The sequence below is a fragment of the Salmo salar genome, chromosome ssa22 (genome assembly GCF_905237065.1).
Source record: "Salmo salar chromosome ssa22, Ssal_v3.1, whole genome shotgun sequence".
Lineage (NCBI taxonomy): Eukaryota > Metazoa > Chordata > Actinopteri > Salmoniformes > Salmonidae > Salmo > Salmo salar.
Genome location: NC_059463.1, coordinates 51605734 through 51631755, shown reverse-complemented (window position 1 = coordinate 51631755; position 26022 = coordinate 51605734). Strand labels below are relative to the sequence as shown.

General features: G+C 45.4%; 1 protein-coding gene across 4 annotated transcripts in view; it reads left to right on the top strand.

The window, feature by feature from the left end:
* slc12a5a (solute carrier family 12 member 5a) overlaps positions 1-26022 on the top strand; it is a 340288-nt gene that overhangs the window by 94091 nt on the left and 220175 nt on the right. The window contains exon 1 of one of the 4 annotated variants that reach the window (XM_045705397.1): positions 7898-8242. The exons of the other annotated variants lie outside the window; for them this stretch is intronic. Coding sequence (XP_045561353.1) covers positions 8188-8242 — 55 coding nt within the window. The 5' untranslated portion in view covers positions 7898-8187. Of the gene's footprint in view, positions 1-7897; positions 8243-26022 lie in introns of those variants that run through there. 4 annotated transcript variants of the gene reach the window in all.

The following is a 26022-nucleotide window of genomic DNA, read 5'->3' as shown; positions in this document are numbered from 1 at the left end:
TATCAGTATCAGTCTTCAGTATCTACTTGCATGTATCAACTAGCAAAAAGTACTAATGAGGTATCATTTCTTCTGTGTATAAATAACCCTAGGGTCCTATACTGTTTTGGTGGTCTCAGGAGGTATTTATATTTGTGTGCACTGTAGTTTTCTTCTTCTTCTTCCTCATTATTGCAGCCAATTACCACTAAGCTAACAATAGGGCTGCCAATTACCACTAAGCTAACAATAGGGCTGCCAATTACTACTAAGCTAACAATAGGGCTGCCAATTACTACTAAGCTAACAATAGGGCTGCCAATTACTACTAAGCTAACAATAGGGCTGCCAATTACTACTAAGCTAACAATAGGGCTGCCAATTACTACTAAGCTAACAATAGGGCTGCCAATTACTACTAAGCTAACAATAGGGCTGCCAATTCTCTGACACAGGTAATCCCTCTGATGTGGTTTATATGTCCCAAACTTTGATCTGTATTATGCAGGATGATTCAGTCATCTCCTTTCAACAAAAGCCCTTTCTGTTTATTGAATGTCTAGCGTGTATATTTTCTGTAGATTTAGTGATCACATACTTCTAAGAGGAGATAGGCCCACATACTGTAATGGGCAGTCCAAATTAAAACCTGTATGCAAATAGCCGGTTGTTAGTTCCTCCTCTGATTTCTACTGATATCCCTCATCTGGATAGCAGAATTTGCTCTCTTTCGACACTCTTTTCTTCTGAGGGAAAACAGGGTCAAATCGTTCAACACTGTTCCCGCTCTCTGTGCCTAAATTGGAATAAATAAAAAGGGGGAATAATGGCTAGTGTGCTGATGGAAGGAAGATGCTCCGTTAAACCAGCACCATGAGACTGTGTGGCGCTGTAATGTGATACAAAAACCATGTTAGTATTGAAATGGGAAACCTAGTCAGTTGAACACAAAAGTATTACTCTCACATATCGCAGTCACTTCAGAAGACAAACCACTTCAAATATCTCTCTCCACTCTCAGTGGGTCTGATCCGCTGCACTGTGGCCCTTTAGTTCCTCAACGGATACACATCACCATTTTCTATCCACCCACTACGTCTTTAATCTGGAACGTTCCAGGGGGTTTCGGCACCATAGCTTAATAGTTCTGTCAGGTTCACCTTTTTAATGCCGTGCACTGTGAAAAGCCTCCCCCCGCTAACTCGTCCCAAGCAGCTTCGCGTTATGTCAGAGACCAGGGCTGCAGGAGATACTCTCCCATCTTTAGATGTTGCCTCTGAATCAAAGCGTTGCCATATGTTTCTACACTGTCCAAGCTATTGAGAGATTAATGACTCAACCCCTGCGATAGATGTTTAGTTACTTACTTGGTCAAGTTATTTAATACCATAGGCCTACCATCATGATGTGTTGACGACTTTCTCAGTACATTCCTCACACATAGTGTTGCTAGCTGTCTAGGGGGTCGAGGAACAAATTCACAGAGGTGTTCATTGACAGTATCAAATTAATTCAGTCTGGCACAACCCCCTTGACGACGACTCTCTCAAATTGTATACTGCATAAGTTTTACATGTAAAATGATGACCGCCTAAAATATAGCATTTTTCTACTTTGTAGTCACGACATGATACTGTATTGCATGTTTTGTAGTAGCTGTAAATATAAAACCCATCATTCGATTTTGTTTTTCAGAGTGAAGGACAAATTTCAGTGTGGGTCGATTTGATAAAGACAATTTACACAGCGGATATAACCTTGTTATTTAATTTGGCAGCGATGGGTAAACCGGTGGAGCGCCTTGAATGCAAAGGTATTAAGACGGTGAAACTAAAATGACGTTCACCTTATGGAGAAATTCCTTTGGTTGGTTGAAGAAAACAAGGTTACTGTACTACAAGTTTCACTATTGGCCTGCTTTGTGAAGAAGGCTGTTCTATCTCCAAAGGCCTTTACAGATTTACAGTAGAGACGGGAATGAGACAGGGGAAATCTAATTGGAGAGAGAGCTCATTATGAGAAGTCACGTTTACCTCGTAGGATGCTAAAGTGGCTTTTCTGAAATCACTGTAATATAACACTTAGTTCACATAAATCTTACATAAGGTTTATTTTAGTTGTTTTAATATTTCACTTTTGGAAATGTGTCTATGTATATTTGGCTTAATCAAATGTATTTTTTCTTTCCTTTGCATTCATGGCACAACAAAGTTTGTTGAATATAGGTTTAATTAGTGGAGGCTCTCGTGTGTTATATGCAGAAACGTAAAGGAGGTCTTTACTATATACTGTATGTGTATATAGATATATATTTTAACTCACACGTCATCATGTATACATCATGTACTTTTAAGTTTTCCCTCTGTTTCCACCTTGTCCGTTTCCACCATGGACAACAAACACAAATGCATTTTATTGATGGCAAATTGAATGCACAGAGATACCGTGACGAGATCCTGATGTCCATTGTTGTGCCTTTCATCCACCGCCATCACCTCATGTTTCAGCATGATAATGCACAATCCCATGTCACAAGGATCTGTACACAAATGTCCAAGTTCTTCCAGGGCCTGCAAACTCACCAGACATGTCACCAACCATTGAACATGTTTGGGATGCTCTGGATCGACATGTAAGACAGCGTGTTCCAGTTCCCGCCAATATCCAGCAACTTCTCACAGCCATTGAAAAGGAGTGGGACGACATTCCACAGGCCACAATCAACAGCCTGATCAACTCTATGCGAAGGAGATGTGTCGCACTGCAAGAGGCAAATGGTGGTCACTGACTGGTTTTCTGATCCACGCCTCAACCTTTTTTTAAGTTATCTGTGACCAACAGATGCGTATCTTTATTCTCAGTCATGTGAAATCCATAGATTAGGGCCTAATGAATGTATTTCAATTGACTGATTTCCTTAAATGAACTGTAACTCAGTAAAATCTTTCAAATTGTTGCATGTTGCATTTATACTTTTGTTCAGTGTATTTTAACACACGTCATCATGTATACATCATGTACTTTTAGGTTTTCCCTCTGTTTCCACCTTGTGTTACTCCATCCCTTCCTTGACCCAACACAAGGTCACCAGATGTCATCTGATTCTACTCTGAATGATATGTTTTTTTAATCAACCAATGTCTTTCTCTTCATTATGGAGGAGGAACCTTGAGTAGTGGGATGACCTCTTTCAGGGACCTATTTACAAAAACATTATTCAACAAATGATTCTCATTCCTGCTCTGTTTAGAGCTGGGCTTTAAGTTCATTTAAATAAGAGCCCTACGAGGAGTTTGGAATGGTGCGTTTGTCAACTCTACGAGGAGTTTGGAATGGTGCGTTTGTCAACTCTACGAGGAGTTTGGAATGGTGCATTTGTCAACTCTACGAGGAGTTTGGAATGGTGCGTTTGTCAACTCTACGAGGAGTTTGGAATGGTGCGTTTGTCAACTCTACGAGGAGTTTGGAATGGTGCGTTTGTCAACTCTACGAAGAGTTTGGAATGGTGCGTTTGTCAACTCTACGAAGAGTTTGGAATGGTGCGTTTGTCAACCCTACGAGGAGTTTGGAATGGTGTGTTTGTCAACCCTACGAGGAGTTTGGAATGGTGCGTTTGTCAACCCTACGAGGAGTTTGGAATGGTGCGTTTGTCAACCCTACGAGGAGTTTGGAATGGTGCGTTTGTCAACTCTACGAGGAGTTTGGAATGGTGCGTTTGTCAACTCTACGAGGAGTTTGGAAGGTGGTGCTCTGACAGGGTTAGAAATGGGTTCTAATGGAGCCACTGACATTGTTGATGATGGCCACTCATGGTGGATCACACATGCTAACGTACACACACACACACACATACACACATACACACATGGGTATGCACGCACACAAACACACATGCTAACGTAACACACACACACACACACACACACACACACACACACACACACACACACACACACATAGGTATGCACGCACACAAACACACATGCTCACGCACGCACACACACCCAAAAACATCGACATACGCACACACTCACACACACACACACACACACACACACACACACACACACACACACACACACAGAGAGAGCGACTCCTAGGGACTCTTCTGACTCATCCCCCATCGCACTCAAACGTGCTAAACATAGAATGTGATCTCTGTCTGACAGACAAGCTTCTCGTCCCTCATGAGCTTATGTTGACAACGTTTTGATCCCTGCACCCGTCTCTCCCCGAGCCCAACGCCAAAGCCACAGTTCTGTTTATGCCACCTGATCCTGTTATGCCCCGTGTTCAACAACTCTGCCTGTCGATTGGAGTGCCCAAGGGCAGGTTACCCAATACTATTCTTCCTGTGGGGCTTGCACTTTTCTTCTTCACAACAGTTCATCTGGCCCATAACCAGACTTTTGGCACAGTCTTTCGTCAAAGGGGATGGCTTAATGGAGTAAAAGGGTCCATTGCGGTTGGCTGAGGTTGGCTGGGGTTGGCTGAGTTTGGCTGAGGTTGGCTGGGGTTGACTGGGGATGGCTGGGGTTGGCTGGGGTTGACTGGGGTTGGCTGGGGTTGACTGGGGTTGGCTGGGGTTGACTGGGGCTGGCTGGGGTTGGCTGGGGTTGACTGGGGCTGGCTGGGGTTGGCTGGGGTTGACTGGGTGGCTGGGGTTGGCTGGGGTTGACTGGGGTTGGCTGGGGTTGACTGGGGTGGCTGGGGTTGGCTGGGGTTGACTGGGGCTGGCTGGGGTTGGCTGGGGTTGACTGGGGCTGGCTGGGGTTGGCTGGGGTTGACTGGGGTTGACTGGGGTTGACTGGGGCTGGCTGGGGTTGACTGGGGTTGACTGGGGCTGGCTGGGGTTGACTGGGGCTGGCTGGGGTTGACTGGGGCTGGCTGGGGTTGACTGGGGCTGACTGGGGTTGACTGGGGTTGACTGGGGCTGGCTGGGGTTGACTGGGGCTGGCTGGGGCTGGCTGGGGTTGACTGGGGCTGGCTGGGGTTGACTGGGGCTGGCTGGGGTTGACTGGGGTTGACTGGGGCTGGCTGGGGTTGACTGGGGCTGACTGGGGTTGACTGGGGCTGGCTGGGGTTGACTGGGGCTGGCTGGGGTTGACTGGGGTTGACTGGGGCTGGCTGGGGTTGGCTGGGGTTGACTGGGGCTGGCTGGGGCTGGCTGGGGTTGACTGGGGCTGGCTGGGGTTGACTGGGGTTGACTTGGGTTGACTGGGGCTGGCTGGGGTTGACTGGGAATGACTGGGGCTGGCTGGGGTTGACTGGGGCTGGCTGGGGTTGACTGGGATTGACTGGGGCTGGCTGGGGTTGACTGAGGCTGGCTGGGGTTGACTGAGGCTGGCTGGGGTTGACTGGGGTTGACTGGGGCTGGCTGGGGTTGACTGGGGCTGGCTGGGGTTGACTGGGGCTGGCTGGGGTTGACTGGGGCTGGCTGGGGTTGACTGAGGCTGGCTGGGGTTTTGCCATGGTTGTATAGACGACAAGACGGATGCTGTCTAGTGAAGTATGTACTGAACCTATAGGACTGAAGGCCGTTGAGAATGAATTGGTTCGGAGGGGGGTTAAGACAGATGATAACATCCATTGAATCTTTACCAGAGAGAGGCAATGGTTTGATCCAGTGGGATTAGCTTCGGGGGAAATGGGATGGCTACAAAGGAATTGTTCATGTAGGCAAAGACCACCGCAATCATTTCATTTTCCACAGCGGCAGCATAACTCGTCGCTCCTTTTTATGACTCAGCCTTAACTGATGTGCTATGTGCTGAATGGCTGCCAAGTGGGTTCACCAGAAGTTGGTGGTAAATTAAATAATTATCTGGTTAATGGCTGTTTGTATGTGCAGTTCTGACTGGTTTCATTGTTGTTATTGAAACGCATTAGTAAAAAAAAAATCATATTCATTTGATTGTTCAGAAATGTATTCCTTTCTATGTTTGAAGTATAGAGAACCCGGCTATACTTCTAACAGTTATAGAACCACCACAAGAGATGGGTTGTAGGATGCTATTGATTATATGGACAGACAATTCTGTACCGAACAGAACCTGTAGATTCTGTAGATGATTCCTATCACCAGATGTCCCAGATAACACTGTGTTAGTGACTGTGGCAACAATTCAACAATTATACATTGAGCTGTAAACCAAGGGACCAACTCAGCAATAGGAGGGAGCTCTACCACTACACTGATTCTACCTATCCAGACACCTCAGATCTGCAAACATCGAAGGGTCAGGACCAAGGGGGGAGAAGTAGCGAGTAGGACGAGGTTGATATCGAGTGTGAAAGGGAAAATTGGTTAACCTCCATGCAGTGTTGTTTAGTTGTTGAGTATTACAGTCCCATAGGTCTCACAATACTCAGAGATTAAACAAATACCTACCTAAATTAGTGTTATACTCAATAATTAATGATCGATCATCGGGTAAATCACACATCATCAATGCTCAATGTTAGTCAATCTTTTACTGTACCATAATTGGTCTTTTGATTGGATGGTTGGCTAGACATAGTCCTGTATTACTTCTTAATTGATATCTTCTCTAATTAATAAGGTACAAGAGACAGTGCTGTGCCATGAATACAGTCACAGGTAAATGCCGTTGTTTTGGCCCGACGCGATTTCTTCATGAAGATCTTTCCTGTCATTTGTATTTGTTCAACCATGGTAGGTGACTCAGTAACAATTCACACTGTTTCCCAGGGTGTTAATGGGATCCATAAACACAAAAGAAAAACACACACATTACATAATGGAAGATGTTGCCTATTAAATGTGTACTGTGTCCATGGTGAGAGCCATTTTAAACACTGCTTCGTAATCATTGTATCTCTTGTGATTCCAAATGAGGAGTTTTTTTAATAGAAATGTGTTGAGTGCATCTGTGGTACCCAGACTTGTTAAAGATGAAGTGCTTTCTTATCTCTGGAGTGGTAACACAACCTGTGACACACACACACACACACACACACACACACACACACACACACACACACACACACACACACACACACACACACACACACACACACACACACACACACAGAGGAATCTATGTATCTTTCTCATCTATGTATGAGTCACCCCTTTGTTGAAAGGACAAGATGTTCTTTCTGTCTCAACAACTACACACACAAGAGTCTTTCATCACTCACCATGTACTGTATAAGATTCTACACTTAAATATAGTACTGTGTACAGACCCCTCTGGATAGGTAGAAAGCTCTATATTTAAAGGAAATGATCAAAAGGACAGGATTAAGAATACATACATGTCGACCCCCTTTGTGTGTGTGTGTGTCAGCGTGAGCACCTGCGTCCTTATTGTCTATAACTATGCTGAACCCAGATTATATTGATTGTGCTTGTTCAAAAAATCTGGAAACACTACGGGCTATTTGCATCTGACATTAAAGCGACTAGCGAGCCACAGTTTATTAAGGCGACACGAAGAAGGAACGCCAGAGCTGAGAGGCAGAGAGCCCAGGAAGGCTAAAGCTCACTCTTCAAACGCTGCCAGGTCCTCCCTCTCCAATCACCTTTCCATATGACAGCTGTGAAGAGAGGGAGAGGCAAAAGACTGACGAAGAGAAAGGGAGAAGAGGAGAGAAAGAAAGAAAGAAAGAAAGAAAGAAAGAAAGAAAGAAAGAAAGAAAGAAAGAAAGAAAGAAAGAAAGAAAGAAAGAAAGAAAGAAAGAAAGAAAGAAAGAAAGAAAGAAAGAAAGAGAGGAGAGAGGGAGGGATAGCCAATAATACCCTTTGAATACATGATCAATTTGGCGAAATGACACTGATTATGTTGGGGTGAAGGAGGAGTGTGTGTGTGTGTGTGTGTGTGTGTGTGTGTGTGTGTGTGTGTGTGTGTGAGAGAGAGAGCGTGACTGCTGCCTCCTCTTTTCGAGAGAGAGAGAGAGCGAGAGAGAGCTTACAAGCGATGAGGAGACGACGAGAGGAGGATCTGCAAAAAGGGAGAGAAAAAAAGCGCTCCCTATTTCTCGCCCGCCTCTCTTCGCTCCTCTGCTTAGCATCACATAGGGGAGGCAGGACCAGAGGAGAGCGTCTCCTTCTACTACATTTGTTCTGCATTGTCAAACGTTTAGTGGAGGAGGACACCTGGTGAAGGAGAAGCCAGGAGTAAGCCTAGAAGGGCTGGTACCGTTGTAGTATCCCTCCTATAGAGCCGTTATAGAGGAGCGAGGATGCTTAACAACCTAACTGACACAGAAGAGGGGGACGGGGGACCCAACAGCCAGGGTGAGTGATGGAATCTGTCTCACAAACGCACGCACACACACAGATGCACCAACACACACACATAAGCTCATCAAACACACACAAGCTCACATATATGAATGCAATATATCTATACTCATACATACTCACACATTTGTGCAGTGCATACAGACTCACACAGTCAGAAGGTAGCGAACAGATGGACATTCAAGTGTGAGTGTGTTGCTGCACAATGCTCTTACCTGCCTACCTGCCTGCCTGCCTGCCTGCCTGCCTGCCTGCCTGCCTGCCTGCCTGCTTGGGGTGATGCTTCTCCTCTTTACTGCTGCTGTGACAGGAATAGTAATGGGTTTCTATCCAAAGACGACGGACTGGTGAACGTACGGGAATTACAGCACACTGATACACACACAGATAGACACACAGATAGACAGACAGACAGACAGACACACACACACACACACACACACACACACACACACACACACACACACACACACACACACACACACACAGACTCATAGACAGACACACACACAGATACACACACACACACACACACACACACACACACACACACACACACATACATACATACATACATACATACATACATACAGACTCAGAGACAGACACAGATACACACAGACACACAGATAGTAATGGGTTTCTCTCCAAATACGACGGACTTGTGAACATACGGGAATTACAGCACACTGATACACACACACACAGACACGCACACACACAGACACACACACACGTACACAGATACACACAGATACACACAGACCGATACACAGTCACACAAACACACACACACACACACAGATATACACACAGACACACACTGCTTGGGTGCAATGCCCCCCCACCACCACCACGGCTCCATAAACACTCAAAATGCATATGGCGCCCAGTGCCTGAGCAAGTGTGGGCACACACACACACACACCGGCGCTAGCTAACGGAGATGCCAACCTGCCGTCGCTCGCTGCTCATCCGTCTGTCCCAGCTGTCAAAACGAGTCCCGGCTCCCTTCCTATACGTCAAAACAGGGATTTGGATCAATACCTAAAGATCCTGTTGTGTTGTTGTGTAGGTTTAGTTGGTTTTTACCTGTTCACACATGCTTGTGTTGAACAGGGTTGTGTTGACCAGGGATTGTGTTGACCAGGGTTGTGTTTACCAGGGTTGTGTTGAACAGGGATTGTGTTGACCAGGGTTGTGTTGACCAGGGTTGTTAGCCCCTCGTTCTTGTCTTTTTTCTGTTTTCTGTGCACAAATATCCCTTATTTCTGTCCGGGCTCCAAGGGATGCACTGGAGCCCCAGGTTTCAGATTAGAAAACAGTCACTGTGCCGCCGCTCGGAGCTTGTATACCTGTGAGGGCTTTGTGATAAAAATAGACTGTGGCAGCTCGGAACATGAATAATTAACTTAATGCGGGCATCTTTTGGGGAGAATTATGACTGGGCATGGCAAGAGACTGTGGTGATTGAAGGGGAGCACGGCCCGTTTAAACTCCTCATCAAGGGAAGGTTGTCGAGTGCAAGATAAACCCGCCCAACGACACACACGCTCTGTCAAGCTAATCTGATTACTCCAGCGCTGTTGCTTGTGTGTGTGTGTGTGTGTGTGTGTGTGTGTGTGTGTGTGTGTGTGTGTGTGTGTGTGTGTGCGCATGCATGCATGTGTACTTGCGTGTGTATGGGCAAGTGTGTGTATGTCTTAATTTTATCCAGGGAAACAGATAGATGTCTCATTTTATCCAGGGAAACATACACTACCATTCGAAAGTTTGGGGTCACTTAGAAATGCCCTTGAATATCTACATAGGCGTACAGAGGCCCATTATCAGCAACTATCACTCCTGTGTTCCAATGGCACGTTGTGTTAGCTAATCCAAGTTTATAATTTTAAATAAATAAAATAAAAAAAACTGGCCTTCTTTAGACTAGTTGAGTATCTGGAGCATCAGCATTTGTGGGTTCGATTACAGGCTTAAAATGGCCAGAAACAAAGACCTTTCTTCTGAAACTCGTCAGTCTATTCTTGTTCTCAGAAATTAAGGCTATTCCATGTGAGAAATTGCCAAGAAACTGAAGATCTCGTACAACGCTGTGTACTACTCCCTTCACAGAACAGTGCAAACTGTCTCTAACCAGAATAGAAAGAGGAGTGGGAGGCCCCGGTGCATAACTGAGCAAGAGGACAAGTACATTAGAGTGTCTAGTTTGAGAAACAGACGCCTCACAAGTCCTCAACTGGCAGCTTCATTAAATAGTACCCTCAAACACCAGTCTCAATGTCAACAGTGAAGAGGCGACTCTGGGATGCTGGCCTTTATCGTGTCTTTGGCTATGCCGGATTAAGTGATATGACATGCTATTCTATAAAATCCTTTCTCTGTAATTAATATTACCTGATTGAGCTAATCATGTAAATGTAATTAACTAGAAAGTCGGGGCACCACGAAAGAGTGTTTATAGAGCTGTTATCTTCTGAATAAACTCTTAAAGACCTAGTAATATTTTTCATCAATAGCAGTCAATATTAATTGTCACCTTATTTCAGTTTCATCTGAAAGTTGTAAATTCTTGGTTATCTTCACGAACCCTGGCTAACAAGTTGAATCAGCAATACAAAATTGGGTTGAATTATTTATTTAGTAAATACCTAACTAATCACACAGAATTACATATACAGAATGCAAATTATGTCATACAGAAAGTCCCTGGAGGACAGAGCCGACATGACGGCTGGTTACACAAAGGAAAGGGGTTGGGTTTGAGTGAAAGAGTGGGAAGACTGAGGAACAAAGGAATAAGCTATGCTATCGTAAATACAGTATCTTATGCATTCTAAATTACCACCCATTTGGAGAAGGGAAATGCAATAAATATTTACTCTGCGCTGCGCTTCGGTAGGTTGGTCGGAGATGCTGGCCGTGTTGCCCAACAGAGAACTTGCTGTCCTCTGAAGAATGTCTCTGGTGGTAAATGGTATACGTTGTAGTATCGTCGTTGTGTGTTAGACTGCATATGTCGTCTGTCCTTTCCTAGCCCACGTTTACAGCGGCCGCAGCTAACTCAACGGCTATGAGGTATCACTTCTGTAGTGAATAAGAGTTCAAAGTTCATACCATTCGCAACCAAAGCTCACGCTGAGGTTGGCTTAGTTCTGTAGTTATTAGCTGAATCCTTCTGACACCGGACCGTTGCCCTAATGTAACAGGAACAGAAAGTTATTTGCCCTTTTAACTCGGAACAGAAAGTTATATTTTCGTCAAGGGCTTATATAGTGGAGGGAGAGAAGGGTGCGTTTCATAGTTTATAACCAATGTCTCTTCACAGGGGCGGGCCACTGATTGAGCAGAGCTCTAACCTTATGAAAACCCAATTCTCTCATTTGGAAGCTAAAATTACATTTAATCTTTTCACAAATAGTTTCATATTCAAACATTTAAATTGCACAACAATTCCATGTGAATCTGATAACTAGAATGTGTAGACTTTCCCAAATACAGTTTATGTCGTCCTGTCATCAGTCATAATGTCTCAGATGACAACCGAACTGACATCATTTTCATTAAGTACCAACGCATATTTTCAACTGGTTCTATTACCGAAATATGGTTCCTTTCCCCCCACTTGTTTGATGTTCCCAGACTCTCTATGTTTAACAAAGGCTATTCAAGAGTCCTTCAGTAGAGTCAGAGAGAGAGGGAAGGGAGAAAGGTATTTATGGGGGGGTCATAAACCTTACCCACAGGCCAACGTCATGACACCTTCTAGGCAGAGTTGCAAAGAAAAAGCCACATCTCAGACTGACCAATAAAAAGGAAAGATTAAGATGGACAAAATAACACAGACACTGGACAGGGGAACTCTGCCTAGAAGGCCAGCATCCCAGAGTCGCCTCTTCACTGTTGACGTTGAGACTGTTGTTTTGCGGCCAGTATTTAATTAAGCTGCCAGTTGAGGACTTGTGAGGTTGTCTGTTTCTTAAAATGATAAACTTGGATTAGCTAACAGAACGTGCCATTGGAGCTTGTTGTCATTGCAGGCAATCTCAACGCTGTGCATTACAGGGAAGACATCCTCCTCCCTCATGTGGTACCCTTCCTGCAGGCTCATCCTGACATGACCCTCCAGCATGACAATGCCACCAGCCATACTGCTCGTTCTGTGCATGATTTCCTGCAAGACAGGAATGTCAGTGTTCTGCCATGGCCAGCGAAGAGCCCGGATCTCAATCCCATTGAGCACGTCTGGCACCTGTTAGATCGGAGGGTGAGGGCTAAGGCCATTCCCCCCCAGAAATGTCCGGGAACTTGCAGGTGCCTTGGTGGAGATTGTGGTAACATCTCACAGCAAGAACTGGCAAATCTGGTGCAGTCCATGAGGAGGAGATGCACTGCAGTACTTAATGCAGCTGGTGGCCACACCAGATGCTGACTGTTACTTTTGATTTTGACCCCCCCTTTGTTCAGGGACACATTATTCAATTTCTGTTAGTCACATGTCTGTGGAACTTGCTCAGTTTGTGTCTCATTTGTTGAATCTTGTTATGTTCATACAAATATTTACATATGTTAAGTTTGCTGAAATAAACGCAGTTGACAGTTTCTTTTTTTGCTGAGTTTAGATGTCTCCTTTAGCCAGGGAAACATATGGATGTATCTTTTTATCCAGGGAAACACATAGATGTCTCATTTTATCCAGGGAAACACATAGTGTCTCATTTAGCCAGGGAAACATATGGATGTATCTTTTTATCCAGGGAAACACATAGTGTCTCATTTAGCCAGGGAAACATATGGATGTATCTTTTTATCCAGGGAAACACAGATGTCTCCTTTAGCCAGGGAAACATATGGATGTATCTTTTTATCCAGGGAAACACATAGATGTCTCATTTTATCCAGGGAAACACATAGTGTCTCATTTTATCCAGGGAAACACATAGATGTCTCATTTTATCCAGGGAAACACATAGTGTCTCATTTTATCCAGGGAAACACATAGATGTCTCATTTTATCCAGGGAAACACATAGATGTCTCATTTTATCCAGGGAAACACATAGATGTCTCATTTTATCCAGGGAAATACAGAGATGTCTCATTTTATCCAGGGAAACACATAGATGTCTAATTTTATCCAGGGAAACACAGATATGTCTCATTTTATCCAGGGAAACACATAGATGTCATAGATATGCACTTGGCTGTGTGGAGATACATAGTGATAACTCCTGCTCTGTGTTGGATGTGCCTTCTCTCCCTCCCCCATCCGTCCCTCCCCACCCCCTATCCTTCCCTTCCCACCCCCTTCCCCCCATCCTTCCCTCCCCCTTCCTTCCCTCCCCACCCGCCTCTCCGTCCCCGTGGCAGCAGATAGAAAAGCTCCACTGATCTCAGAATAGTAGCACACATTCCATTTAGCCAGAGGCTCCTACATGCATCCTGTTCATACAGGAGTCAGTGTGCAGCGAACCTGAATTACTCTGTGTAGTCACCACTACTGCTGTGGAGGGCAGATAGAGGTTTTTATAGTGGGAAATGTCACTGTGGTGCTGTCCGTGGTGCTAAAGCAAGCCTCTCTAATGGGCTGATGTGGTGCTGTCTGTGGTGCTGAAATCAGGGCTCCTGTGGTGATGTCCGTGGTGCTGAAATCAGCCTCTGTAATGTTGTGGGCTGCTGTGCTGCTGTCCATGGAGCTGAAATCAGCCTCTGGTCGTATTTACAGGAAGCAGAGGACAGAGCTAGGCTGTGGAGATGCTTTCTACAGTACTAGGAGATTTCCTTCGTCCATCACGTATTCACGCAAGATGAAATGCAAGAAAGATCTTGCCCGGAGAGAAAACATTTATAAAATGCTATTTTACATCGATCATTTGCAAATTCGTGAGCTGTCGTTTTACATCCACCGCTGCATTGTTAATTATTTGCAGAATTAGTTATTTTCTAATCAAGAATATAATAACAAGCGTGCCGTAAGTTTGTTTGCTCTATTTTCTTTTGCATCCAGAGGCTTTGACTGTAACGCTTCAGTTTTGAAGTGCTAGAGGAAGCTGTTTTTGTCTACGTGAAATGGGGGCGGGAATGTTGCTGCATCAAATGTAGCTGTCCACTCTCATCAAGTGCAGTGTGAAAGGTACAGTGAACATGTCTGCTCTTGTTCCTGTGTTTTTTGTTGTTGAGAAAGTATCTTGTTTTCCTTCCCATGATGCCTTTGTAAGGAGAATGAGACATCGTTGAAAAGCTCACCCTTCAAGAAAGTAGATTTTGTCTTGGGGCTTTCTGACAGAGGGTTTAACAACTCTTTCTCAGCACTCTGTCTGGGGGCTTTCTGACAGAGAGTAACACTCTCTCAGCACTCTGTCTGGGGGCTTTCTGACAGAGGGTAACACTCTCTCAGCACTCTGTCTGGGGGCTTTCTGACAGAGAGTAACACTCTCTCAGCACTCTGTCTGGGGGCTTTCTGACAGAGGGTAACACTCTCTCAGCACTCTGTCTGGGGGCTTTCTGACAGAGGGTAACACTCTCTCAGCACTCTGTCTGGGGGCTTTCTGACAGAGGGTAAACCGGGGGCTTTCTGACAGAGGGTAACACTCTCTCAGCACTCTGTCTGGGGGCTTTCTGACAGAGGGTAACACTCTCTCAGCACTCTGTCTGGGGGCTTTCTGACAGAGGGTAACACTCTGTCTGGGGGCTTTCTGACAGAGGGTAACACTCTCTCAGCACTCTGTATGGGGGCTTTCTGACAGAGGGTAACACTCTCTCAGCACTCTGCATCCCAAAAGAAAACCCTATTCCTGATATAATGCACTACTTTTGACCAGAGCCCTATGGGCCCTGTAGTGCACTAGGGAATAGGGTACTGTTTGGTAAGCAGCCTCGGACAAATCTGATCCATCCATCCAGACTCCTTTTCCACCTCTCCGAATATGCCCTTCAATGCCCTTCAATGACCATTAATGATCTATATTTTAGTTATGGATGACTGCATAATACTGTAAGAAGGCCCCAAGCTTTCTCCCAGGCATATGGGGTTCTTTTGTGCTTTGAAAATCAATATGTCCGGTGACTAGTAGAAGAACTGCAGCAGAAATGCATGGTTAGAGAGAGAGATTGCTGGCCGTGACAGAATCGCAGACACTTGTTGTCATGGCGAGGAGGTAGATGTACTGTATTGGTGTCGGATTACTCACAGACAGACACACACACACACACACACACACACACACACACACACACACACACACACACACACACACACACACACACACACACGCACACTCATGTATTTTACTATATACACAAACAAATCCATGTTTACATAGACAAACGTGTTTACAGTGCAACAAACACACACACACACACACACACAATCACCTGAGCTGCGCTCAAAAACAGTGTCTGATTCAGTGGATGTGATTATGACTGATTCAGTGGATGTGATTATGACCGATTCAGTGGATGTGATTATGACTGATTCAGTGGATGTGATTATGACTGATTCAGTGGATGTGATTATGACTGATTCAGCGGCGCTCAACAACAGTGTCTGATTCAGTGGATGTGATTAGGCACAACGCGAGTCAGCACTCTGTCCGTTATTGCCTTGTCGGTGATGTCACCTCTATCGTTGTTAGCGTCAGCACCACAGATCCAAAGCCCTAACGATGCCCATAATTCCCTGAGAGTCATTACTTTATCGAAGTCCCAATTGCAGGAATACAAGCGGCTCATAAATCAGAGCACATAGAACGTAATTACATTCTGCGTTATTAATTTGAACAAAAGTAGTAATGAAATATGGCAACAATCGCAGAAATATAAAGATGTGACAGATAAACGCTAATTTTGGTTAATTATGCAACCCACACCGGTTGGGATCCTGATAGAAAGGGATGTTATACATAGATCAGTTTCCCAATTAAAACTCCAAATGCAGGAGTGTGTAATTAGTGACGATGGGGCAGCTCTCTGAAAAGGCTGTTGACTCATGCAGCACTAATGAAAATCTCCCCCGTAACCAGTCCATCTAACACACACAAACACACACACACACACACACAATGTTGTGCATACACACAAAGCAGTTCCCCACTGACCATCGCTTTTACCACTGACTTAATTGTCAACCCAATTCCCCTGCCATTAGGAAAATGACTATTGGTTTTAATAAAGAATTATGTAAGAGAAAACCTCTACTTTGTGAAAATTCAGCTTTGTCATTTTGGATTTCACCATGCAGGTATTTGATCACGGTACAGCCTGGGCAATAATGTGGAATTTTTTACATTTTACATTTTAGTCATTTAGCAGACGCTCTTATCCAGAGCGACTTACAAATTGGTGCATTCACCTATAAGGAATGTGGCCTATCATTTTGTTCGAGAACATTGGGAACAAAGGCAGTTGATGAACGAAAACATTTATTTTGTCAAAGTTAAGCCGGTTGGATTGTAATTTCATGGTACCAGCACCCTGAGGCTTGTGCAGCCGATGGAGGAATTGAATCCTGTAGGCTTTGAGAGGTTTAAGTGTTGAAATGGATGGATCGTTTTAGTGAAAAATAGATGGCTGGTTTTATGGAGAGAGAGAGAGAGAGAGAGAGAGAGAGAAACATGATGGATTTAACCCCCAAAAAGCTCAACCCAACTGATCAGGTCAACTCTCCTCTCCCCTTTGCCAGAAAACATTCCCTGAAATTGAGAAATTCCTTTGCATATCTCACTTCTCCTTAATTCTTAGTTCCAATCAACATTAATGACAAGAAGACATCTTGATTAATGATCAGGTTTGATCATTAGTCAACACAAAGTCAAGTTATCATACTATGGTGCAGTAAGGCAAATCATAACTTCCACTTAGGTCAAATTTTCTCATACTAATACATTGACGTCAATGTGAGACTAAGTTCAAATTTGACTTAAGTGGAAGTCAGGATCTAGATAGTTTACGTAAGACGTAAGATACATCTTCTGACAGACACAACACAGGATCTGACCACCCAGTCTCATTCATGCAGGTTGGTAAGATACGTCTTCTGACAGACACAACAGTGTGCACTGGCCAGTTATGCATTATGCAGATGTCCTCTAAGGCTTTTCAACATCTGGGGAGAAGTTATAGCTACAGTGATTAAGCAGCATCTGGATGTATCTGTCCTCTACTCTGGTTGCTTTATATACTGCTCAAAAAAATAAAGGGAACACTTAAACAACACATCCTAGATCTGAATGAAAGAAATAATCTTATTAAATACTTTTTTCTTTACATAGTTGAATGTGCTGACAACAAAATCACACAAAAATAATCAATGGAAATCCAATTTATCAACCCATGGAGGTCTGGATTTGGAGTCACACTCAAAATTAAAGTGGAAAACCACACTACAGGCTGATCCAACTTTGATGTAATGTCCTTAAAACAAGTCAAAATGAGGCTCAGTAGTGTGTGTGGCCTCCACGTGCCTGTATGACCTCCCTACAACGCCTGGGCATGCTCCTGATGAGGTGGCGGATGGTCTCCTGAGGGATCTCCTGCCAGACCTGGACTAAAGCATCCGCCAACTCCTGGACAGTCTGTGGTGCAACGTGGCGTTGGTGGATGGAGCGAGACATGATGTCCCAGATGTGCTCAATTGGATTCAGGTCTGGGGAACGGACGGGCCAGTCCATAGCATCAATGCCTTCCTCTTGCAGGAACTGCTGACACACTCCAGCCACATGAGGTCTAGCATTGTCTTGCATTAGGAGGAACCCAGGGCCAACCGCACCAGCATATGGTCTCACAAGGGGTCTGAGGAGCTCATCTCGGTACCTAATGGCAGTCAGGCTACCTCTGGCAAGCACATGGAGGGCTGTGCGGCCCACCAAAGAAATGCCACCCCACACCATGACTGACCCACCGCCAAACCGGTCATGCTGGAGGATGTTGCAGGCAGCAGAACGTTCTCCATGGCGTCTCCAGACTCTGTCACGTCTGTCACGTGCTCAGTGTGAACCTGCTTTCATCAGTGAAGAGCACAGGGCGCCAGTGGCGAATTTGCCAATCTTGGTGTTCTCTGGCAAATGCCAAACGTCTTGCACGGTGTTGGGCTGTAAGCACAACCCCCACCTGTGGACGTCGGGCCCTCATACCACCGTCATGGAGTCTGTTTCAGACCGTTTGAGCAGACACATGCACATTTGTGGCCTGCTGGAGGTCATTTTGCAGGGCTCTGGCAGTGCTTCCCCTGCTCCTCCTTGCACAAAGGCGGAGGTAGCGGTCCTGCTGCTGGGTTGTTGCCCTCCTACGGCCTCCTCCACGTCTCCTGATGTACTGGCCTGTCTCCTGGTAGCGCCTCCATGCTCTGGACACTACGCTGACAGACACAGCAAACCTTCTTGCCACAGCTCGCATTGATGTGCCATCCTGGATGAGCTGCACTACCTGAGCCACTTGTGTGGGTTGTAGACTCCGTCTCATGCTACCACTAGAGTGAAAGCACCGCCAGCATTCAAAAGTGACCAAAATATCAGCCAGGAAGCATAGGAACTGAGAAGTGGTCTGTGGTCCCCACCTGCAGAACCACTCCTTTATTGGAGGTGTCTTGCTAATTGCCTATAATTTCCACCTGTTGTCTATTCCATTTGCACAACAGCATGTGAAATTTATTGTCAATCAGTGTTGCTTCCTAAGTGGACAGTTTGATTTCACAGAAGTGTGATTGACTTGGAGTTACATTGTGTTGTTTAAGTGTTCCCTTTATTTTTTTGAGCAGTGTATATTGAAACAGCCTGTACATTCCCAGCACACTGTTAAAGTTCTCCCTTTTTCTTTTCTTTTTTATCTATGAAATGCAGTCATCATTGAGTCATCAGTGACTGAGGTATCAAACAAATATGTCTTGATATCAACGACATTAGAGCCATATGCTTCTATGTAGACAGTTACAGATATTGATGTGAAAAGCAAACTCTCAATTATGCTATTCTGATTCATGTATTGTAAACAGACCGAATAAAGTTATCCATTTAATCATCGCAATCTAATTACAGAAAAGAAATATATTTCTAGATAAGTAGATATCAACATAGGTTTGAATGAACATACTGTACTCCACAAGGTCCAGTTGTCGATCATTTAGTCAGCTGTCCACGGTTTCACGCAGAGCAACCGCTAGACCCACAATGCACATTTTGTTCAGTGCCAGACTACTCTTCAACTGTTATTCATGTAAGCCTGAGAGCCTATTTCTGCCATTTCAGCCCCACTCCCAAACAATAAACTCCCAAAATAACACCGACATTGTCACGCCCTGACCATAGAGAGCCCTTGTCTCTATGGTGTAGTAGGTCAGGGCGTGACTAGGGGGTGATCTAGTTCAATATTTCTATGTTGGTGTTTTGTATGGTTCCCAATTAGAGGCAGCTGTTTATCGTTGCCTCTGATTGGGGATCATATTTAGGTAGTTATTTCCCCACCTGTGTTTTGTGGGATATTGATTGATTGTTTGTTAGTGTGTTTGGGCATTACGTCCTCACAGTCTTTGTAAGTTTTGTTATTTTGTTTTTGTTAGTTTCACTTAAATAAATATGTGGAACTACACTCATGCTGCGTCTTGGTCCGATCATTTTCAAGAACGTGACAAAATATCCCACCAAACCAGGACCAAGCAGCGTGTTCACCAGGTGAAGGAGTTTTGGACATGGAAAGAAGTGATGGGTGGATGCGAAACCCTTCCTTGGCGGCAGACGGAAGGTAATAATGGGGTATAGCGACGACGCCAGGGTTCGCGGCCACAGAAAGCCCAAGGACAACCCCAAGATTTTTTGGGGGGAGGGCACAAGGGGTGGCCGGTCGAGCTGAGGAGAGTGCCAGAGCCCGAATGGCAAACTCTGGAGGAGCGTGTCGTCAGACCACGGCCACAGAAACTCCAAGATTTTATTGGGGTGGGGCATATGGAGCTGGCGGCTGAGCCGCGGGAAGAGCCAGAGACTGTCTAGGGAGGCAATGGAGAAGTTGGGAGAGAGATGAGAGAGATGTTGTGCAAGTGTGTTCTGCTCAACATTCGACCAGAAGATCCGGTTAGCAGTCTGGTGAAACCTGTGTCGGCTCCACGCATCTGGCCTCCAGTGCGCCTCCCCAGTCCGGTATGTCCTGTGCCTGCTCCTCGCACTCGCCCTGAAGTGTGTGTCCCCAGTCCGGTACATCCTGTGCCTGCTCCTCGCACTCGCCCTGAAGTGTGTGTCCCCAGTCCGGTACGTCCTGTGCCTGCTCCTCGCACTCGCCCTGAAGTGCGTGTCCCCAGTCCGGTACGTCCTGTGCCTGCTCCTCGCACTCGCCCTGAAGTGTGTGTCACCTGTCTGTGCCACCTGTGCCGGCTCCACGCATCAGGCCTCCAGTGCGCATTCACTGTCCAGAGCTTTCGGCGACGGTTCCCAGGCCAGAGCTTCCGGCGACGTTTCCCAGTCCAGAGCTTCCGGCGACGTTTCACAGTCCAGACCTTCCGGCGACGGTCCACGGTCCGGAACCTCCTGCGACGGTCAACGGTCCGGAACCTCCAGCGACGGTCAACGGTTCGGAACCTCCTGCGACGGTCAACGGTCCGGAACCTCCTGCGACGGTCAACGGTCCGGAACCTCCAGCGACGGTCAATGGTCCGGAACCTCCAGCGACGGTCAACGGTCCGGAACCTCCTGCGACGGTCAACAGTCCGGAACCTCCTGCGAGGTTCCAGGCACGGTGTCCAGTCCTGCTCCATTGCCGGAGCCTTCTTCTGCGCCGATGCCCAGTCCAGGTACGACGTCCAGTCCAGCTCCAGGGCAGGAGCCTTCCTCTGCGCCGGTGCCCAGTCCAGGCACGGCATCCAACCCAGCTCCAGGGCCGGAGTCCTCCTTTGCGCTGGTGCCCAGTCCAGGCACGGCGTCCAACCCAGCTCCATGGCCGGAGTCTTTCTTTGTGCCAATGCCCAGTCCAGGCACGGCGTTCAGCCCGGCACGATGGCCGGATCCGGGGTCTGGGCGGGGGCTACGACCTGCACTGGAGCCGCCACCGACACTAATCACCTCCCCACCCTCCCCATTTGGTTTCAGGTTTTGCGGCCGGAGTCCGCACCTTTGGGGGGGGGGGTTACTGTCACGCCCTGACCATAGAGGGCCCTTGGTTCTCTATGGTGTAGTAGGCCAGGCGTGACTAGGGGGTGATCTAGTATGTTTATTTCTATGTTGGTGCTAATATGGTTCCCAATTAGAGGCAGCTGTTTATCGTTGCCTATGATTGGGGATCATATTTAGGTAGTTATTTCCCCACCTGTGTTTTGTGGGATATTGATTGATTGTTTGTTAGTGTGTTTGGGCACTACGTCCTCACGGTCTTTGTAAGTTTTGTTATTTTGTTTTTGTTAGTTTCACTTAAATAAATATGTGGAACTATACTCACGCTGTGCCTTGGTCCGCTCATTTCCAAGAACATGACAGACATCCACACTCCATTGCCAACGGAGTAACAGAACCACCTTGCCGCCTGCCTCGTCCTCCTAAAGCTGTTTTCTCTTTCTCCACAGAGGAAAACAGCCAGAAGGTAATGTGCATTGCCATGGTTACAGTCCATGCTGTGGGAAGTGTTCCATAGGATCTAAACACCCAGCCTGTCATGAAAGGGCTAACCTTGAGTATAAGCGCTTTTTTTTTACAGAGGATTTCTTTCCTTCTGCAGTTAATTGCTTGAGTGTTTGTTTCTCCTTTCGTACTGGAGTAGGCGTGCTTATGTACATGCAGCCATGTGTTTTTTTTATAACAGACCAAAATGAATATGAGTCATAGACATGCCTCCTCACCGGAAACCCTGTATTGAAGTAAGCAATATGTGAACTCGCTTGGGATTGGGAAGGAGCGGCTACAGCCCAAGGAAACCAAGCACATGACACAGCCTGTGTGGGAGGATCCCTCTGTTGTGTACCGCGAGATTCTTGGATTGCCGCATCTAAACATTTAAGAAAGTGCTTTAGTTGGTGAGGATGAGTGTGAAGAGGAATGAAAGGTGGGTTGGCGTTGGATGTTTGAATCGCCCAAAATAGAGCCTTGGAGGGGAATCAAAAGCACAGGGTTGTAATTGGGCTTGGGAGTGAGGGCCCCGAGCAGGGATCAATCCCGGTAGCCTGCATCAATGCCAAGCCTCTCTCTCTAGCACACACAGACTAGAGGTAGCTGGAATGTGGCTAAGGAGACTGAATTGGGCTAAAGCTAACACAATAGTGTCTATACCAAGACCCCAGGGTTCCATTCTGGAAGCACGCTTTCCACTGTGCTAAGAGGAAACTTTCGGTATTGCAGTTTACCTGAATTCGAGCCCAAAAAGACAATTCCCATTCCCAGAGAAGTCCAATTGGAAAATTCATCAAAAGACGTTTCGTTATCACCGTTGTGCAAAAATGATATCAATTGAATTATTCATGTAATTGTCTTCTAGGCCGATTTTGTTTTTCCATCACATCCGAAGATATTAACATTTTATTAACAACCACCACGAAACGGCGTATGCGAACGTGAGTAGATTAAAGTTGAAAACAATGGTCGGCCATCTTTGCGCTGTCTCCAGTTCTTTTATACCTCAATGCTCTGTACTCCTGTGTGACAAAAGGTAGAAATTATGAATGGATGGATGGACAGACATAAGATGAATAGATGGATAAAAAAATAATGGACAGATTGAAATAGGTTGAGAACGTTTCAGACATATAGATTAAAGTGCACAACTATACTCATGGACGCTTTGTCATCCATAGGTGCTTATCAGAGTCCAAAATGAGTCTGCATCCACACAGCCACGAATTAGAATATTGGACCGTTGGCTTTCATACTTTTCGAATTCTCAGCGCGGTTCCAACATTCAGTTGAGTAGGAGTCAGGTACGCAGAGTCACGTTCTAGAATACATTCAGTTGAGTAGGAGTCACGTACGCAGAGCCACGTTCTAGAATACATTCAGTTGAGTAGGAGTCACGTACGCAGAGCCACGTTCTAGAATACATTCAGTTGAGTAGGAGTCACGTACGCAGAGCCACATTCTAGAATACATTCAGTTGAGTAGGAGTCACGTACGCAGAGCCACGTTCTAGAATACATTCAGTTGAGTAGGAGTCACGTACGCAGAGTCACGTTCTAGAATACATTCAGTTGAGTAGGAGTCACGTACGCAGAGCCACGTCGGTTGTGCATTTTTGGGAGGTGAGTTTTAGGGCTATGCTATGTCACAATGGTAAAATTAATGCTGATACTTTCTCCAAAGTCTCTTGTTGTCCAGACATCCTGGTTGTAAGATTGACGTGATCAGGAGGGAACTATCAGGAAATCCGGGAATCCTCCAACTGGTATTTCTGGAAAACCATGTAATTTTGGAAAAATGTCCGTAAGAGGAGGTATTGATCCAGTCGATGGCCAATTGAAAGAGTGATTACTGTTGTATAGCACTGCACATCATGTACTGTACCTGCTTTGCTTACCAACAAAAACCAACCACAAGTCGCTGTTGCCACAGTTGCTGAATGCAGAATTATGTCCCCACAGGTCAAGTGAAAGGAAAGTAAGTGACACTAAACTCGAGTGTGTGACAATGACGGTGATCAAATACACTTTTATCATTATTCAAAGTTAAACATTTACACATGAATCCAACCGTACTTGATTATATATTCTGAACAAAAATATAAACGCAACATGCAACAATTTCAAAGATTTTACTGAGTTACAGATCATATAAGGAAATCAGTCAATTTAAATAAATTCATCAGGCCCTAATCTATGGATTTCACATGACTGGGCAGGGGCGCAGCCATGGGTAAGCCTTGGAGCACATAGGCCCGCCCACTTTGACAGCCAGGCACACCCACTGGGTAGCCAGGCCCAGCAATCAGAATGAGTACCACCCCACCCCCCCCTCAGACGATCCCGCAGGTGAAGAAACCAGATGTGGAGGTCCTGGGTGTCATGGTTGTCGAAAGGAGGAGCGGATCAAAATGCAGCGTGTGTGTCGTTCTACGTTTTATTTACACTGTGAAACTATGCAATACATAAATAAACTGAATGACAAAAACAACAAACCGTGATGCAGAGGTGAAACATACACTGACTCAAAGATAATCTCCCACAAACCCAGGTGGAAAAAAACCCTACTTAAGTATGATCTCCAATTAGAGACAACGAGTACCAGCTGCCTCTAATTGGAGATCATCCCAAACAAAACCCCAACATAGAAATACAAAACTAGAACCTGAACATAGAAATAGAAAACATAGAAGGAAAATCCTGTCACGGCCTGATCTACTCTACCATAGAAAATAACATCTTTCTATGGTCAGGACGTGACACTGGGCTGGCGTGGTTACACGTAGTTTGCGGTTGTGAGGCCGGTTGGACGTACCTTCAAATTCTCTAAAACGACATTGGAGGCAGCTTATGGTCAGGCAACAGCTCTGGTGGACATTCCTGCAGTCAGCATGCCAATTGCACGCCTCCTCAAAACTTGAGACATCTGTGGCATTGTGTTGTGTGACAAAATTGCACAATTAAAGTGGCCTTTTTTATTTTCCTCAGCACAAGGTGCACCTGTGTAATGATCATGCTCTTTAATCAGCTTCTTGATATGCCACACCTGTCAGGTGGATGGATTATATTGTGTAATGATCATGTTGTTTAATCAGCTTCTTGATATGCCACACCTGTCAGGTGGATGGATTATATTGGCAAAGGAGAAATGCTCACTAACAGGGATGTAAACAAATTTGTGCACAGAATCTGAGAGAAATAAGCTTTTTGTGCATATGGAAAATGCCTGGGATTTTTTTATTACATGAAACATGGGACCAACACTGCATGTTGTGTTTATATTTTTGTTCAGTGTACATTATTAATGCAGTTAACATGGCAACGTTTTGCATTTGCAATCATATCCGAGGTCCAAATGTCCATAGTAATTGTGTTAGAATGACAGGGGAAGTAATCGCTGGTCAAGTTGATATGGATTTTGGACACTCCAGCTCTCATTTCTTTGCCACAATCTGTGTTCCAGATGTATCCATTTCATAAAAGCTTGACTTCGGACATAAATCTACCCATTTGTGTGATTTCCCACAATAAAGCTTAATGGTCCGTTTGTAATTTAGGTTAGAGCGGTAGGATGGCTGCAACTGTGACAGAGTAGCAGCCATGGCTATCTCTCAGTCTGCGTAACAAATGACAGCCTTTTCCCTTCACAGTGCAGTATACTGCCCACGGGGTTCTGGTAAAAAAAAAATAGTAAACTATGTAAGGCAGTGGTCACCAACCTTTTCAGAGTCAAGATCATTTTCGCAGTCAAAAACCAAGCCGAGATCTACAGCTCAGATACATTAACCTAATAAAAACTCTTCTGTTGGAATGAGGTTTGTGCAGTAGACCTAATACATTATCGCAGCATTTTGGCAATATGCCTGGCCTGCCAATATTATTATTCACAGACCATATTATATTTCAAACCTCAAGCTTTGATAACAAAATAGATCAGTTGGTGTATCACTTGTGAGGCACTGCGGAGCATGAATTGAAATAAAATTTGATATTTTTTTACTGGACTGGTACTGACTGTACCTGCATCTCATGATCATGGTGCTTTCAAGACAACTGGGAACTCTGGAAAAAAACCAAGGTCAAATAATGACGCCAGTGATGTTCAGGTCGGAAAGTCAGAGCTCTAGAAAGATGCCTGTTTCCGACTTGGAATTCCGAGTTGGATGACCGTTCAAAACGATTTTTCCCAGTCGGATGTT